At 37.4% G+C, this 19,673-nt stretch overlaps 1 protein-coding gene across 1 annotated transcript; it reads left to right on the top strand.

Annotated features, from left to right (window-relative positions):
* The first annotated feature begins 1,874 nt into the window (after positions 1-1,874).
* LOC127873222 (breast cancer metastasis-suppressor 1-like protein-A) lies at positions 1,875-18,416 on the top strand. The gene is made up of 9 exons (XM_052416987.1): positions 1,875-2,103; positions 5,791-5,881; positions 6,403-6,530; positions 6,874-6,953; positions 7,788-7,884; positions 8,305-8,468; positions 9,441-9,492; positions 10,801-10,842; positions 16,372-18,416. Exons 1-8 carry the CDS (start codon positions 1,977-1,979, stop codon positions 10,824-10,826), a joined length of 765 nt encoding a protein of 254 aa, XP_052272947.1. The 5' UTR covers positions 1,875-1,976; the 3' UTR covers positions 10,827-10,842; positions 16,372-18,416.
* The last annotated feature ends 1,257 nt before the right edge of the window (positions 18,417-19,673 follow it).

Here is a 19,673-nt window from a genome sequence, read left to right as displayed (position 1 = left end):
CTGAACTCCAAATATAAACGCTACAAATCGGTATAAAGTACGAACATGTCAACCGTAAATCTAGATTCTAAAACTCCAAAACGGTATGATATTTGCAAAAGTTAAAGTTATAACTCGCCGAGCTGCCAAAATCAGAAGAAAAACTTAATATATATTTATATATCTGAAAACTACATTACGTAAGCTTTCTAATGATATATAATTTGTCAAAATCGGCCTAGAAATGAAACTATAATTTAACAAAATACGTGAGTGGGTACATCAAATGTATAACATCGGCGCTTCGATAAAAGATCGACAGCTACGACACGGTCACGTGACTTAGACACAACAAGATATTTGGCGTAACGGTCCCGTTTCATATCCGTGTAATCTAGAGTCCGTGCCCCGGGTAAATATTAGTATACTTACATGTACTCCTAGTACGGTGAATATGCTACAACGTACCCGGCCGATATAAGACTGTACCCAAGTTTTATTCCCGCCCAAAATCCGATGTCTTTAAACGCGCTACCGATTACCGTAATTACGAAACAACACACTTATATTTAAAAATTACTGCATGTAAACATGCTTCTTGAGTAGGGTCTCGATTATATAGAGGCCATTTAATAGAAAATTGACTTAAATATCAGCATAATTATTATTTTAAAGCACAACAACGACCGATATAGCGTTAAAATTTCCGTACATTTTTGTATATTTAACGTACCGGGGGTACATGTAAGTATACTTAAGTGTACCCGGGGTACATGTAAGATATTCGCTCTATATTTCGACTTTATTTTCTTAGCGGGATGACCTCATTTAAAGCATTTAAAAAATGATCGATTCAATATTTATTTTTATTTTTGATTTAATGTTGATTACTTTGATTAATGAAATATGTATTAACATTTATTGAAAGATATTTGGTACGAAGAATATAATTTTTTATTATTCACTAAATCTATCTTGAATGCATAGTGTTACATTTATTTTATTGATCACGCAATTGTATTGTTTAAACCAACATTTAAAATGATGTCTATTCAATGCAAATGATAGTATTTCTTTTTTATGTTACTGATAAGTTGAGATTGAAATGTATTCTCACTTTTAAATGAAATATCATAATGCAAACATTTAACATTTAGCGGCAATGCATTATGCATGCGGATACGTGGCATAGCGGTAACAGGCTGCATGAATTCACAATCAAGTGAATGCAAGTTCGATTCCCAATCGACACCGACTACTAATCAGTTGGTTTTTCAGACCTCAGACACATCCTATTTCGTATTTATTATCATTCAATGCACATGGAAGTTATCGATAGGAAAAGTCATGTTAGGACAAATAGTTTCTGCCTTTTTTACATTTCAAGATGATCTTCACATTCTGGGTAGTCTGCATCTTTCTCATGAACGTTAATGTACTTGGCAAGTTGTGTCGGAATACGTCAATGGCTTTGGCATTTATTACAAAAAGTGCCGAAATGTGACACTTGCACTCGAACAACGATATTAACCTGGACGTATCCCGATGATATATTGTTTCTTCTGCGTCCATCCCTATTGTATATAGTTTTATATTTGTTTTATAAAAAAAACATTCGATTCTATGCGAAAGCATACAGTCATATTTTTTATTAAATGTATTGTTCTCTATTAAATGGATAGATACCGGAGTTTAATTACACCATTTTCTGGTCTATACAATTCTGCATTTATCCATACTACAAATAGATGGTAATATATACCTACTGCGTTTGTACATAAACTATCAGTGTTTACACAGTGCGGCTTTTTATCCAATCCGGTATATTTTTGGACTGACTGAATCCTGTAGTACAGCGCACTGTTTTATTATTGGCTAACGTAGTGGTATTTCCCTGTGGGCATGCGCACTGATTGTTTTGGTTCGTAAAGGAATTTCGCGTACGCGCATTTTACAAACACACACAGATTTTTGCTCTTTTCACACAATTATTTACGATGCCAATCATTGAGAACGAAATCCCCGATACGGAGGAGGACGATATGGAACACGAATCTGCAGACGGCGACCACAGCTCGGATGAAGACTCGGAGGGAGAGGGGTCCGCTGACAGCAGTGATATTGGTTCGTATTGACACATTTGAAAATGAAAGTATTGTTTACAACATTGAACCAAAATGTCATGCTAACTTTGATCGGACTGCCCTTGTCCGTCTCATCGTCTATAGGGTGCAATAAATAAGGTTGGATTTGCTTCTTTTCAGATATTCAGTGCTTTCCACAGGATTTTTGTCAGGCGTCCCAGGGCTGATAGGGGTGCTTCGGAAGGGGTGTCCCCTCCTGAAGTTGATTTTTTTTAAATTTAACTTTTCATTTCACGTTCTGTGGTGCGTTATAAATCAGGATAAAACAGTGTCAAAAGACGTCATTTAGTGCGCTATGACTCTTGAAGAAAATCCCCCAGTCATTTAAAAATATATATAATTTTTTATATTGTTTAATTGTTTTAAAACTTTCCTGCACAGACAGTAAAATCCCGACTAGAACGATTCCCCAATACATCCGTTTCAACTGGACTCTATTACTGTTTTCTTTCTACTTTTCAAGTTTCTATTTATTACCCGATAATCCCGTTTATTCTGTTTTTATGTTCCCCACTATAGTAGTGGGGGACATATTGTTTTTGTTCTGCCTGTTGGTTGGTCTGTTGGTTTGCGCCAACTTTAACATTTGCAATAAGTTTTGCAATATTGAAGATAGCAACTTGATATTTGGCATGCATATGTATCTCATGGAGCTGCACATTTTGAGTGGTGAAAGGTCAAGGTCATCCTTCAAGGTCAAAGGTCAAATATATGGGTCAAAATCGCTCATTTAATGTACACTTTTGCAATATTTCAATATTCAAGATAGCAACTTGATATTTGGCATGCATGTGTATCTCATGGAGCTGCACATTTTGAATGGTGAAAGGTCAAGGTCATCCTTCAAGGTCAGAGGTCAAATATATGTGGCCAAAATCGCTCATTTGATGAGTACTTTTGCAATATTGAAGATCGCAACTTGATATTTGGCATGCATGTGTATCTCATGGAGCTGCACATTTTGAGTGGTGAAAGGTCAAGGTCATCCTTCAAGGTCAAATATATTGGTCAAAATTGCTCATGTAATGTCACTTCTGCAATATTGAAGCTAGCAATTTTATATTTGACATGCATGTGTATCTTATGGAGCTGCACATTTTGAGTGGTGAAGGGTCAAGGTCATCCTTCAAGGTCAAACGTCATATACGGGGACATAGTGTTTCACAAACACATCTTGTTTATAAATCACTTTCTGGTAAATGTTTACCATAAAAGCTCTCAATTATTTCTTTAACACAAACCTTGCTATTTTTCTATAGTATCAAATAAATTTTAAGTGACTATTTAAAGATTTGATGAAATATTGCCTCTGAACATGCATCAATCCCCTGTTGTGTTGTGTGCGCTCAATACACACACGCTTTCTATGCAAATGACGCGATGTGTACATGCTGCATATATGTCACGCTCTTTTTAATTGAGAAAAAGTTTCGACACAAAATAAATTTGCACTGCTAATGTGAAGCAAAAATAGTTTAAAGTTGCGGTAACATTTACATTCGGAAGTGTGTTTCGGATTAAAAACGCGTTAACATCGACTTACGGGAATGGGTTTCGGTTTACAAATTTGATTATTCCCATTTCAGATTTCAACAAATATTAACAGTTGCGTTATGAACTCAACTATAATTTGTTTAAACACTTTACGAGTCGAATAAATGTTTTTGACGGAATTATGCATGAAATTCACGTTGTCCATGACATGATGAAATATACATATACTGGAATTAAATTGTTATCGCATAATTGTAACCGGGAGTCATTTGCACAACTTACTCGCTGTAAGTAATACATTGTTTACCACTTGCAATTAATTTCTCGTATTAATAATGAGTCATTTGAAACACTTGTTTACAGTAAAAAGGTGTAATGATGATGCCCGAAACCATCTTTAATGTACTGTACTGTACTAATTACCGGTTTTATATTACGTAAATGGTACAACTTCTTGCTAATCAAGTTGCGATAAACTCTAACTTTGTGCCCAACATCAATAAAAAATAATGGTCGATAGTTAACCCCGCCCTCATAAGCATTCGCGTAACCAATTGGACGATGAACATCACAGTTTGATGACTGGTTACCAGATACATCCTTGTCAGCATTTAAATGACTGTGTAATGTGGCTAGAATAATCAATACGCTCAACATGCTATTCTCTTATCAGTGGATTATCCATTACCCCATGTGGTGTTTATGGCGATTTCTTGTGAATGTAGGTACCAAGTGCTCTTTTAAAACAAGGAATATTATAGAAACCTTGATTTGTTTTGACAATCTCCACTTTCTTTTACTAAAAAATACACTGATCGGAAAATTTCAAGAGCCCCGGGGACTCTAATTTCGAAATTAAAGAGTCCCGGGTAGGGATCATTAAATGGCCTGTGGAAAGCCCTGGATATTTGTTCATATTATTATGTGTTTTTACACAAAATAATGGAGGCCTGAGATTTCCAGGATATAATATTCTGCATAATATATATCAATCAGTGACATTTTTTGGTGGAGATCAGTGATTTTGCTTACATTAAGAGCGTGAGAGGATTCACTTTTTGTCAGACACATTTGTTCAAGATAGGCCCTATTAACAAAAGTCAACTTCAGAACAGTGCGTGTAAGAACACAGTATGTGTTGTCTTTCTTGATTATCATATACCAATCATACATTCGCACATGCAGTGATATTTTTACAAGTTTTCATCTGAGTCCTGGGACTCGATAACTTGCAGATCTATGAGTCCCTGAATTGGAAAAATTAGTCCAAATATTAAACGATATTATTTTTTGAGAAATTTCAATGCATTTTTGGGACACATATAATTCGAAACTTTGCATCCCCAAAGGCTTTTGTGAGTCCAGGACGCAGGACTCGCAGGTTAAAAAAATCACTGCAAATGTGCTGTATTGCATAAATTTGGCATTCTTTGATTGTTATTTCGTAAACAAGTGGTACACTAGTTTACAAAATTGGTTTTCTTGGACTCTGTATTAGCATAAATCTTCCGAAATAGTCCGGTAGACTTGTTTACCAACATGCAGACACGCAAAGCCAGACTCAGGCATAAATTGATGGCAATCAGATAACCTGGGTAATGTTAACTAGATAGGCCAGATTAATAGCAATGCTTCTGAGTTTTAAGATGATTTTCAATCTTTTACTAATAGTCATTTGTGTTATGTTTTAAAAGTATGCGTCTATTTACAAAACTAGGATATTATTTTGCAGAATCATTATCTTCAAGAGCAAAATTGCTCTAATGTAATAAATAATGGCAATTTAAAGACCAATTATTCTTTTATGATATATTTGAGATGTTCGGTATTAGAATTGCCAGGTATTTTTAAATATCCCTCCCGAGGAAAAACATTATTATTTTCTCTTTGTTTATTTCCTCTTAGCAGGCAGTGATGATAATTGGTTTAGCAGCCATATTCTTTAACAGGAAAACATGTTTGTTAAGTATTTTACATAATTAATCTCATTCCGCATTCTTGGATTTTTTTCCTTTAAAGGAAGTCTCTTCTAAACAAAAATCCAGTCTATGCAGAAAGTGTCTTTCCTGACTAGCCTATGCTGTCTGCACAGGCTACCGGTTATCTGTGGCTACACTTAAAGCACATGCATTAAACACCATTTTCACAGAACAAGGCTCATTTATTATTTCAGAATTGGATGAAGAAGAATGTGCCAGAAGAAGAAATGAATGTGTTGACGACATGATCGAGTTGGAGAGGCAGTTCTCAGAAATAAGAGAACAGTAGGTGTTCAGTTGCACAGACAAATATTATTTGCTTGAAATTTAAGAGAAAAATATAGTGATTTTTTACTCAGATTAACAGAATACTTTGGACTATTTCTGTTTTTATTAAAAGTGTTGACGCCATATATATAGTTAAAAATGCAAGAGTTAGGATGGCCAAAAGAATTTGCTTTTTAAAAGGATTTTCATCCCCTCATTTCGAATTCTGATGGTGACAACTTGTTATCTATTTAAGTTATATTATTCACCTGTTATAATTCTTCAGATGTAAATTTTAGATTTTTAATTGTACTTTGGTATCATGTTTTTATGACAAGACTAAATAATAAATCTTTGAATATGTCTGTTTAAAAAGCTGGCCTCATAAAAATAACATCAGCCATGTCTTACACATGGAAATTAAAGACGATAGTCATGGCAAACTAGCCACGTTCAGATTTGTTTTGGAACACATAATTTACTACTTATGAAGTCCAACGTGTAATGCAACACCTTTATCAAATGTTAATATGTTGAAGGTTATACAAAGAACGATTGGCGCAGATTGATTCCAAGTTAGAAGAAATGGCAGATGGAAGGTCGACGGAATACCTCGACAGACTCAGTCAGCTACAGGAACAAATGCACGTTCGCACACAGGTTGCAGGTAATCTACCATCTGGGAAGTTGTGTTTAATTAAGTTAGAAACTATTTTATGTGAAAAGTTTTATATGCTAAAGGTGAGTTGAATGCTGAATATCTTACCATACATTATATAGATTTTGATTAAACATGCATGATATATTACCAAATATCTGGAAAACGTTATGTCATGTTAATTCTTACCCAACCACTACCAGTTTGATTGATTTGCTAATAAAAAATGCATTTAGTAAATGGAAACAATATTGAAATTAATTTATTTTCTATTATGTGTATACATTTTAGTTTTATTACATATATATATATACATATTATTTACCTTGATATTGTGTGAATATATTTGAAGGCATTTTGAAAGAATTGCGAATCAAAGCTTGTCAGCTAAAGCATGAAAGTGAAGAGCTTGCAGCGAATCAACACATGAGAGTAGGTGTTCCTGAACAATGTAGGGGGGGTCTGGGAAAACTGGGCGTCATGAATGTGCGTTAAGTGTCATCCCAGTTTCACAGGCTAATCAGGGACGACACTTTGCGCCTTATCTGGATTTTTGTTAAGAAGAGTCTTCCTTTTAACAAAAAATTACAGAAAGTGTTATCCCTGATTAGCCTGTGCATACTGCACAGACTGGGAAGACACATAAAGCAGATGTTTCAAGTCCTAAGTTCCCAGAATGAGACTCAATTGATGATGCTAACTGTTTGAGACTTGTTAAATGTATGTATGTGTTTAAATAATGTAATAAACAAATACTTGATCCTTTGTAACAAAATATTTTATATTATTTACAGTTATTATTTTTGAATGGAAGAATCATGAGTATTTGTGTCATACTGGGGAGGCGGAAAACTACAACGGGCGATGCATGGTATGGTATTGCGCAATGGGGGGTTAGAGGGTTAGGGTTTGGGTTAGTGTTAGGGGTCGGGTTAGGGTTTGGGTTAGCCTAAACCCAACCCTAACCCGACCCCTAATCTTAACCCTTACCCTAACCCTTTTTTGGGGTTATCACCCCTGACCATGCCTCGCCCGTTGTAGTTTTCCGCCTCCCATACTGACAAGTTGGCCAACTTTTGTATACCTTCGTTTGATTGTTGTGATGAAGAAAGTAAAGAATTTCATGATGGTCATTTTTTCATTTGTTCCAATAGAAAGGCTTTCTCAAAGGTTTAAATGTTATAATTTATATTTAAGTTTTTCTGTTATCGAGACTAAAATAACGTTCCATGTATTTACCTTTGTATCTACCATTGAATATTTCAGAGTGAAAAGGTTTTGCTATTTGATTCTATAAAATCTGAACTTGAAGAGAAAATCAGGCGCTTGGAAGAAGATAGACACAATATTGATATATCATCAGGTAAGTTGCTGGTAACTATGGGTAACGTTGTCTTTCTTGATCTTATTAACATAAACTAAGAAAAAATGTAATATGTAAGATATACTAGTACTATACATAAGATACAGTTTTCTTTTTATTTGGCAGGAAGAGAAATATTCAAAGCATTGAGAAATATTCAGACAATGATTGTTTTACTTGCTTGAAAAAAACAATACCTGACATAATGTAAAATCATGTATATTAGTAGGCATAACAGTTCATGGTGATTCGAAACTTTTTTGACGGTCACGTAAATAAATTGATTTCTGATTGAGGAATTGGGCTCCGTCAACCCACAAAATCAACAAAAATTTATTTCCTACAAATAATTATGATTTTACAGGATGGTGTGCTTGTGTTATTCTGATTTTACAGGATCATTTGCTTGTGTTATTTCAGACCTATGGAACGAATCTCAGTCACTGAAACGGAATCACAAAAGAAAAACAACAGACCAGTTCAACCCAGATAGACGACGTAAACCGGTCACAGTAACTGGGCCCTATATTGTATATATGCTGAAGGATGTAGATATCATAGACGATTGGACAGCGATAAAAAAGGTATGTTCTTGAGTATGTACGATTGGTTTTATAGAAGCATACTTTTTGGAAACAGTTGATATTAAATAACATCATTTGTCTGACCCACAAAAAAATAGGTTATGTTTTTCATATGTATAAAATGACTTAAAGTGAATTGATATTCAATTTAAATTGGGTCGACAATGACAACTTTGGTATATTTTGGGTGTTTTGTTTGATGCCTATTAATGATTTCAAGGGCTGTTATTTTTGCATAGAAATTCCAGAAAGAGACATCTTAATATACCCCTTTCAATTTTTGTGTGAAAAGGTTGTATGTAAAAGCAATTCTACTTGGTGTATGTTAGTTTGGTTGCTGGTCACCATAGGCTGTATTTCTATGGGCAATTCTTGTTTCTTTCAATCACACCAAATTTAAATTACTCTTCAGTTTCAATGATTGGCAGAAAATTGCAGCTATAATCAACGACCTGATAAAGAGCAAAATGCGCATTTTGGTTCTATTCATTTATATGATCTTCATTATGTTATTTAGCAAATAATAGCTCTTGTTTTATATGAAATGGTTGTGGAGACTCTATATTGTATAAGGTATTTAAGATATTTTTAAAGTGCATTTGACCTTTTAAGAAAGTTAAAGCAGAGATATCTCTCTTATTTGAAGAATAGTTGATGCGTTTCTTTCATGAATGTTTATGAGTTGTAAAATGCTTTTGTTTTGTGTTCAAATTTGAGCTGCTCTTTAAGAAAACTTGGCTTAATGCATGCACTTTAATTGTCATCCCAGTTTGCACAGGCTTATCAGAGACAACACTTTCAGCTTTTATGGTATTTTACATTTTAAGGAATTATTTTCTCAACAAAAATCCAGTCTAGGCGCAAAGTGTTATCCCTGATTAGCTAGTGCGGACTGACTGCATTAAGCCCCATTTTTCAGAGTGCGGCTAACTGAAACTATGTTTAAACTCTTCAATATATAATGTCTTCCAGGCCTTGAAGCAGCAGCAACAGGAGCAGCATTTTCAAAAACGTCGCCAAGAATGTAAGATTATTCTTTAGTTTTTAGACTTGTCAATCTATTGTTACTTTTTATTGTAATGTGACGCATTCTATAAATCAACTTTATATACAAATATAAACAACTTTATAGACAACAAGGGCTGTTTGTAAAACATGCATGCCCCCCATATGGGCTCTCAGTTGTAGTGACAGCCATTGTGTGAATATGTTTTTTGTCAAAGTGACCTTGACCTAGTGACCTGAAAATCAATAGGGGTCATCTTCGAGTCATGATCAATGTACCTATGAAGTTTCATGATCCCAGCCATAAGCGTTCTTGAGTTATCATTGGGAAACCATTTTACTATTTCGGGTCACCTTGACCTTTGACCTAGTGACCTGAAAATCAATAGGGGTTATTTGCCAGTCATGATCAATGTACCTATGAAGTTTCATGATCATAGGCATAAGCGTTCTTCAGTTATCATCCGGAAACCATTTTACTATTTCGGGCACCGTGACCTTGACCTTTGACCTAGTGACCTGAAAATCAATAGGGGTCATCTGCCAGTCATAATCAATCTACCTATCAAGTTTCATGATCCTAGGCATAAGCGTTCTTGAGTTATCATCCGGAAACCATTTTACTATTTCGGGTCACCGTGACCTTTGACCTTGTGACCTGAAAATCAATATGGGTCATCTGCGAGTCATGATCAATCTACCTATCAAGTTTTATGATCCTAGGCCTAAGCGTTCTTGAGTTATCATCCGGAAACCATTTTACTATTTCGGGTCACCTTGACCTTTGACCTAGTGACCTCATAATCAATAGGGGTCATCTGCGAGTCATAATCAATGTACCTATGAAAGTTCATGATCCTAGGCCCAAGCGTTCTTGAGTTATCATCCCAAAACCACCTGGTGGACGGACCGACCGACAGACTGACGGACAGACCGACCGACATGTGCAAAGCAATATACCCCCTCTTCTTCGAAGGGGGGCATAAATATAAAATAATAAAGTAAGGTTATTGCTATTCATCTCTAGCTCGAAGTGTTAATAAAGAAACATTTGCAAAGACATTTAACTTAAATGTTTTATTTAATGTTTGATGTTTATTATGATGCAGTGCTTCAAACGAAGTAGCCAAGTGTTGCATTTCTTGTTTAAATGAGGTCATTTTTAATGTTTAAATGATATAGTATTCTAAATGTTTACTGTTTTACCCCATACAACTGCTTGAAATCAAATTGTCATATATTTAAATAAAGGATATACAAGCAATTAATTTAATGTTAATTAAAAGTATAGTAAACCTAATTGGTATTGTTTTGTTATTATTTTCAGACAAACAAACAATACAAGTGAGATGAAACTACAAAGTGTGAGGTACTAATATACTATTAATGATTTGGTTTTGTCCAAAATAATGTTGAACACTTCCTGTTTTGTATTCATACTTCACATGTGTATGGCCTTGGACAGTACATGACCTCTATGGAAATTAGGGTCACTAGGTCAAGGTCACGATCACACTAAGTGTGAAAATCGTTTCTGATCAATAACTTTTCAACGAATTGCCTGATTGGCTTGATACTTCACATTTGTATTGGCCTTAAACAGTAGATTACCCCTATTGAAATTGAGGTCACTAGGTCAAAGGTCAAGGTCACTGAAACTCATTAAGAGTACAATCGTTTCCGATCAATAACTCGTCAACTTATTCACCGATTGGCTTGATACTTCCCATGTGCATTTGCCCTGGACAGTAGATGACTCATATTGAAATAAGGGTCTCTAGGTCAAAGGTCAAGGTCACTGTTGCACACTAAGTGTGGAATCGTTTCCCATCAATAACTCATCAACTGATTCACCTATTTGCTTGATACTTCACATGCCCATTGGCCTTGGACATTAGATGACCCCTATTGAAATTGGGGTCAATAGTTCAAAGCCCTGTTTGGAGGGGATATGTCTCCGATCGCGGAACATTTGTTTTATCTTTAAACCCGTTACCACTTAGATACGTATTTTGACGCAAGTGTTGTCCCTCAGAAAGTTAAATTCAATGAAAGACCATTCTTATCAGATTCAAGTTTTAAAGGCTTCATTTCCAACCCTTAGATACTGATGAGCAGCATACAGCATAAAACCAGAACAGACTTCGAGTTACTCGCAGGCTGTTCTGGTTTTATGCTTGTTGCAAACGCCCTTTTCACTTTGCTTCGAAGTGGGAAAGGGTTAAATCCCCATACAGAGATCAAGCTTTTACAATGGTCATGAGTGAGTATGACAGTACCAGTGTCTTCATCTTTCATAATGCAATCTCAAAATAACTTGCCCAACATGGTCACCATGTTTAGAAAGCTTGTCGCCTGCAAGACACTTATCCCTTGCTCAAAGATCGTGGTCACATTTCTGGGTAAATTCTCCAATATGGGCATTATTGGCATTGTCCATGCTGCATCTGTATCATTAATCATGCACTTCAAAAAATAATTTAATCGCAAATGTGCCGCACACTTTTCCTGTGCAAGATGAGCAAAGGTCAAGGTAAAGCCAAGGTCAAAGATGCTCATGGGGCAGCATGTTTAACAATAATTAGCATTTTTCATGGGCTCAACATGATGCCAACAGGAATTTAGAAATTGTATGACTGCAACTGTTTTTTAGCCTTCACATTACTTATTTTATACACAACTCATTATTATGTATCATTTGTAAACCTGTTAAATTCCCCACTAGGCAGACTTTCTATAAGCTTAAAATAAGATTTCAGCATACAGCTGTAAGGCTAGTTGTTGGCGTAAAAACTGGAAATTACACTTAAATCACTTTTGTACACTTCAACACCGTTATTTTGATGTCGTCTCATCTCATCTCTCATCTTCGCCTGAGGTCCCATCTGGGACATATGCCGCCAACCAGCTTCCTCCAGGCGTCTCGGTTCTGGGCGAGTCTCTCAAGCAGCCCCCATGTTTGGCACATCTGCTTAGCATCTGCATCCAGGTCACGGCACCAGGTGTTTCTAGGCCGCCCTCTCTTCCTTTTCCCTTGGGGGTTCCATGTGAGGGATTGCCTTGTCGTATTGGATGCAGGCTTGCGAAGGGTGTGGCCTATCCACCTCCAACGTCTCTGAAGGATGTCTTCTTCGACTGGCTGCTGGTTTGTTCTTCTCCATAATTCTTTGTTGGAGATCTTGTCTGGCCAGCGGATCTTGAGGATCTTCCTGAGGCAGGTGTTGATGAAGACCTGTATTTTCTTTATGGCGGTGACAGTGTTCTCCAGGTCTCTGCTCCATAGAGGAGTAGCGGCTTCATTATGGTATTGAAGAGCCTAATCTTGGTGGTAATGCCAATTACGCTGGAACCCCAGATGTTCTTCAGCTGATGGAAGGCTGTTCGTGCTTTACTGATGCGGGTTCTGACATCAGCATCCGTTCCTCCTTGGTTGTCCAGAATGCTGCAGAGATAGGTGAAGCTGTCCACCTCCTCCAGTGCCTCGCCTTGGACTGTGATGGGTGTGTTGTTTGATGCATGGTCCTGAACACCTTGCTCTTCGCTTTGTTGATGGTGAGGCCCAGTCTAGCTGAGTTGTCCGCTACCATGTTTGTCTTTTCCTGCATCTGTTGTTGGGTGTGGGAGAGAAGAGCCAAATCATCAGCAAAGTCCTACAAGGTATTCCAACTGTTCCCAGAGTGTCCACTGAATTCCATTCCGCTTCTGCTCCGTTGATGTCTTCATTACCCAGTCTATGGCCAGCAGGAATAGGAAAGGTGAGAGTAAACAGCCTTGCCTCACACCAGTCCTCACTTCAAAGGCATCCGTGAGCTGTCTAGCGTGAACAATTCTGCAGGCCATTCCCTCATAAGACTTCCTTATGATGTTGGTGATCTTTTCTGGCACTCCGTAGTGTCTCAGAAGTCTCCAGAGGGACTCCTGGTTAACACTGTCGAACACCTTTTCATAGTCAATAAAGTTGACATACAACGGCGAATTCCACTCCAGGGATTGTTCCAGAATGATGCGCAGGGTTGCGATCTGATCAGTGCACGATCTCTCCTTTCGGAAGCCTTGCGGGTCTACTGTGTCTTTCATTCCGTTCAGTAGGATGCGATTAAACACCTTTCCTGGGATGGATAACAGCGTGATTCCTCGGTAGTTGGAGCAGGAACTGAGGTCGCCTTTCTTGGGAAGCTTGATGAGGTAACCCTCTTTCAACTCTGTTGGGATTTCTTCTTCTTCCCATATCTTGCTGAAGAGCGGGTGTAGTAGGTCCACACTGGTCTCCACGTCAGCCTTAAGCGCTTCTGCCGGTATGCTGTCAGGTCCTGCGGATTTGCCGTTCTTCAATTGTTTGATGGCACTGCTGATCTCTTCCTTTGTGGGATTGCAGCATTTGATTGGCAGATCGCTTGTAGCTGGCAGAATCTCCGGTGGGTTCACAGGGGCAGGCCTGTTGAGTAGCTCCTGGAAGTGCTCAATCCACCTCTTCTTCTGCCCTTCATCATCTGGTATTACTCCTCCATTTTTGTCCCTTACTGGCCTCTCTGGCTTGGCAAACTTTCCTGCTAATCTCTTGGTGATGGAGTCCAGATCTTTAGTTCTGTTCTGATAGGCTGCCTCTTCTGCCTCTGTTGCAAGCGTCTCTAGGAAGTTCCTCTTGTCTTCTCTGATACTTCGCTTGACGCTCCTATTTGCTTTGATGTACTCTTCTTGTGCTTTCACTTTTGCGGCGCATGTTCTGCTGTCGTTTACACTTGCCTTCTTTTCTCGTCTTTCCTCAACTTTCTGAAGAGTCTCTGCTGTCATCCACTCCTTTTGGGTGTAAGACTTGGGGCCCAGTACTTCTTGGCATGTTGAAGTCACTGCTTCTTTCATGTTCTGCCACTTCTGCTCTATCGACCCTTTTTCAAGCAGCTCCTCTATGACCTGGAACTTGTTCGAGAGAGTGACCTTGAACGCTTCTTGCTTCCAGGTGTCTTTCAGAGTGGCAGTGTTGTACTGTTGGCGTTGGTTGGGCCCCCCTGTCCAACTCTTCTTTAGCTTTAGTTTCAATCGGGCGACAAGGAGATGATTGTCCGAAGCCAAGTCTGCTCCTCGCTTGACACGTACATCCTGAAGAGAGCGACGAAAACTCCTTGCGATGCACAAGTGGTCAATCTGGTTCTCCGTTGACAGGTCTGGTGACACCCAAGTTGCCTTGTGTATCCTTCTGTGGTGGAAAACACTTACTCCGATGACCAGGTTACTTGTGGCGCACAGGTCGGCAAATCTCTCCCCGTTGTCGTTCATCTGGCCTAACCCTTGCTTTCCCATGATCTCCTTATATCCTCGGTTGTCACTGCCGATCTTGGCATTGAAGTCACCCATCAGAATAATGATGTTTCTCTTTGGCCTGTCTAGTATGATGGTTGACAGTCTATTGTAGAAGTTGTCCTTCTCATCCTCTGTACTGTCGTTTGTTGGGGCGTAGCACTGGATAATGTCCATGTTGATCCTCTTCTTCTTTGTAAGGAAAGAGGCCGTCATGATCCGAGGTCCGTGTGCCTCCCACCCACTGAGCGCTCTCTGTGCCGACTTGGAAAGCATTAGGGCTCCTCACTGGGTGTGTGCTGCATCCTCCTGCTCATGCCCCGAGAACAACAGTAACTCACCGGAAGTCAGTCGCTTCTGCCCAGAGCCAGTCCATCTTGATTCACTGATCCCTAGGATAGTGAGGTTCACTGTTGAACTTCCTCATCTCTGCGGCCACCTGTGCTGTCTTCCCAGTCTCATACATGGTTCAGACATTCCATGTACCGATGGTGGTAGTGGTCCTGGTGGAAATGATGGTCTTCGGCCTGATGGCTTCCAGTTGACACTGGCTTTCACCGTCAGGCGTCATACGTCCTCCAGCTGAAGGTCCACCTTCTCCCAGGTCCGTGATGTCTGTTGTTTTTCTGTTTGGCGTTTCTGTAGCAATAAGGTTTCAACAGGGTAGGGTAGCTAGCCCTACGCCCAACCCTCCTCCTTTTTCAGCGCGGGCTTGAAGTCGTCTGGACTGTTAAATTCTAAATACCGGTAAACATTTGACAGAAGACTTCTTTGATTTTGTAAAAATAAAACGCTGTGGAATTAGCATAGTTCGGTTACAAGCTACTATTAATATGTATAATCTAGTCAGATAGCAATAGATTACTACTTGTAACAAACGGAGAAATCAGTCTTAAGGTCTGCATGATCATTGTCAACTGGGTCATGCGAGTTGTGTATCCTGTTATTTCATAAAAGTTGACCCAGCTTTTGTAAAAATATTGCAAGACATATACATTTAAAGAAAGGAAATTCATTTCTGCGTTGAATAAGACCGAGATCGTGAAAATCGCTGCACAATTGATGAAGATATGGCTGTTCAAAGCGATGCACCCCGTTTTGGGGTGATTTTGAGTTGCATACCTTGTTATATATATATTTGATAGTGATTTTTTTTTCAGAAAAGTTAATTTTTCGTTATAATATGATTATTTATCATTCAAAATGATGTTTTCACTAATTAACATCATAGCAACACGCTTACCACCTGTGAGCCAGTTCGTCGTGTCGTCCGCGTCGTGCTAAAACCTTAACATTTTGTCAAGGTTTTGAACATTGGCTATGAAATCAAAGTGCTTCCACCTACAACTTTGAAACTTCATATGTAGCTGCACCTTGATGAGTTCTACACGCCTCACCCATATTTGGGTCACTAGGTTAAAGGTCAAGGTCACTGTGACCTCAAAAAAAAAATATTCTGACAAGCTTTCACATATTAAAAAATGCACCCGCAGCCGAGTGTTGGCACCCGTTATGCGGTGCTCTTGTTATTTTATGTCATGTTGTGTTGCTTTTTAAAAGAAACTCATTTGTTTGAAGTAAAATTTACCTCTTTTTCTTTCAGTTGAGCCATGAATGTGAACCTCAGATGAAGCCAGTGCTATATGATCCTTACAAAATGTTTTATTAATTACAATTTGCATCATTCATAACACACAATTATTTTACAAATGATTTAGGGTTGTTATGACAATGTTCTCAGAAGATCTTGCCATGTGAGGTGTGCTGCTAGTGTGGGTCACTAAACAACAGTTCATTTTCCTCATAGACGATCGGCAGATCACACATACCCAGGGGCAATAGCTAATTCGGACGAATACATGGTATTAAGCACAGTGTTGTCAGTCATTTCACAACATAAAATGTCAGTATGAAATTAGTATTGCCCCAAACAAATATGAACATAGTTTATTCCTTTGATGTGTATGATTTCAAACGGTTGCCCGGTTATACACTTGGTGGGTATTGCTAATTTATTCTCTGGCAGATATAGGTAGTATAAGTTATAAATTATGTTAAAAAAGGTCTTGATTGTTTTGTTATAGATCATGTTTCAATATACCGTTAGTCATATGTGATTTTTATAAAATTACACCTTGTCTGTCAATATATGATACAAAGACATGTTTACAGTTGTGACTGTTATGACATAATGAGGTCATGTTCAGAAATCATGGTCATTTCTTTACCAAGATGACAAGTTGCTATATCAGTATTTATTGAAAGACATTTAATGATGTTTAATAATTGAGATGAGTTCTGAGAAAACTGGGCTTAATGCATGTGCGTAAAGTGTCGTCCCAGATTAGTCTGTGCAGTCCGCACAGGCTTATGAGGGACGACACTTTCTGCTGTTATGGTATTTTAGGAAGTCTCTTCTACACGAAAATCCAGTTAAGGCGGAAAGTGTCGTCCCTGATTAGCCTGTGCGGACTCTGGGATGACACTTAACACACATGCATTAAGCGCAGTTTTCTCAGAACGCGACTCAATTTGTTACATACTAGAATGGAATTGAGAAAAGGCCCTTGTTTACTTCCAAATAATTATGTAAATTATTACCTTTTATAGCTTTGTTTTGTATACCTAGAAGTAGGGATGGCAACAAATAGCAAAATAGGTATTCAGATATCGGACCATTAAAGTACTTGAATGTTTGATTATCCAGTAATCAAAATATATTAGCAAGAACTGAAATTTTATACAACAATGTATTATAAACAAAGCAGCTACATTAAAGTGTAGCTATTTACACGCCTATACAGTATAATATATTATTCACTAAAGAAATCCAAAAGTTGACATTCTAATTTCTAACAGACATATTTCATCATGGAATTTATTCCATATGGTTGTTGAAATAACTTAAAATTGTCAGCTTTTCAACATGCAGGGATTTAAAAACAGTGGTTTATTTGTTCACACTTTCAAAAAGTTATTCCTGATTGTTGCAGAAAAGCTTGTTTAATTGAAATAAATAGTGTATTATGGGTCTGATAAAAGCACACAGTACTACATGTTTTTTTTAATTATAGCATTACATGTATCAATAACAGCAAAATTTCAACACATATGTGTCTTGTTCTGATAAAACTGGGCATAATGCATGTGCTTAAAGTGTCGTCCCAGATAAGCCTGTGCAGTCTGCATAGGCTAATCAGGGACGACACTTTCCGCTTTTACTAGATTTTGGGTAAAAAAGGACTTCCTTTAAACAAAAAATACCATTAAAGCTGAAAGTGTCGTCCCTGATTAGCCTGTGCGAACTGCACAGGCTAATCTGGGACGACACTTTACGCATATGCATTATGCCCAGTTTTATCAGAACATGACACATATACTCAACAGCAGGCTGAACTATTGTGACACCTATCCTGGTGTTATTGAGAGCCATAGTCATATTTGAGTTAAAACAATCAGAGACTTTTAGTTGCAATTCATGTTCTTCATATAGTTACATGTATAAGAAAAATAAAGATAAATATATTATTGTAATGTTGCCATCCCTGTAATAAAGATGTATGCACCATAGGATTTTTTTCCATTTTGGTATGAACCATAGTTTTATTGTACCGTATGTCTATTAAGAAATAAACATATACATACAAACATGTTTTGTCATTATATAGGATACTTGTACATATGTGCCAAATAAATCTGAATTTCCTGTTAGAATGTGTGGTAACAAAATATTTTCCAACAATAATACAGTCATATAAACTTGATCAGTTAAAGATGTTGAATCTTTAGCTCTTCAGAAATGTGTTGATATGATTTTGGCACAAAGTATGAATAAATACCTATTGCCAATATTAACAGGTCTTTAAAGGAAAGTGACAAAATACCGGTACTGTTCAAGGAAAAAAAGCTTCCAGCCTTTTCAGGCATTTGATTTAATTTGTCATCTCCCAATTGATGATTATCTGCGAGAAAAGAAATAAAATGTTTTCCATCGTACAGACCAGGAAAGAGCTTATGACTCCAGCATTCATAGACGGTATTCAGAAAATCAGCCAATAATAAAAATAGATTTTGACAGCCATGTTGATTATTTGCAAAAACCCAACTCCCAGCTATGAGTTGCAATTATGTACTCATAAAAGCTCAGAGCTTTTAAAGGTACCATCAACCACGAATGACGAAAAAAGAAAAGTTCTAAAATACTGTGTTTTTTTTACAATTATTAGTTTATATTGATTAAAATATCACGACTGGTATATTACATTACTTGAAAAACTTTAAGTTTTCATTATTTCAGTATATTGGGTAATAAATTGTACTGGGTATGGGTACCAGGTAACTACCAGTTAACGCCCGTAGATGATTGATCATCATTGTCACGTGGTAAACCCAGGAATGCAAATTGTGCATGCGTAGTGAATTGTATATATTTGATATATAAAATAATCAATCTACTTTCGATATTTAAAGTGTGTCGCGAAGTTCTTTTTGTTTCACATCACAAAATTGTATTACCGAATATACTGAAAATATTAACTTTTTTTTAAGTTATGTTATATACCAGTCATGATATTTTAATCAATATAAACTAATATGTACATGTAGGTTTTTTTATCGCCCTTTATACGCCTTGGCGGCTGCGTCCACAGCAGTGCCCGCTCTCTTATTGAAGTAGTTATCCCCCTGAGCCATATTTTGGAAGTTCCTTTGGCGGATTTCATTGAAACTTGGTATGAGTATATATATGGATAAGAGGAAGATGCATGACAAATGGCATTGTACACCATCAGTTAATAACGGAGTTATGGCCCTTTGTATCTTGAAAAAATGCTTTTTTGAGTGTCAAATATAACATTTTTGTGTCTAGAAGCATATTGGCGGGGGATATCAATTCAACAAATTTGT

This window comes from Dreissena polymorpha, chromosome 3 (assembly GCF_020536995.1).
Source record: "Dreissena polymorpha isolate Duluth1 chromosome 3, UMN_Dpol_1.0, whole genome shotgun sequence".
NCBI lineage: Eukaryota > Metazoa > Mollusca > Bivalvia > Myida > Dreissenidae > Dreissena > Dreissena polymorpha.
The sequence above is the reverse complement of the archived record's forward strand: the minus strand, read 5'-3'. Positions and strand labels throughout refer to the sequence as shown.

What these genes read in the sequence shown, in the direction of transcription:
- LOC127873222 (XM_052416987.1), top strand. Translation starts at nt 1,977, where the DNA reads ATGCCAATCATTGAGAACGAAATCCCCGATACGGAGGAGGACGATATG. An exon ending in TTCTCAGAAATAAGAGAACA is followed by an intron (nt 5,882 to 6,402) that starts GTAGGTGTTCAG and finishes AATATGTTGAAG; the next exon opens with GTTATACAAAGAACGATTGG. An exon ending in ATTGGACAGCGATAAAAAAG is followed by an intron (nt 8,469 to 9,440) that starts GTATGTTCTTGA and finishes AATGTCTTCCAG; the next exon opens with GCCTTGAAGCAGCAGCAACA.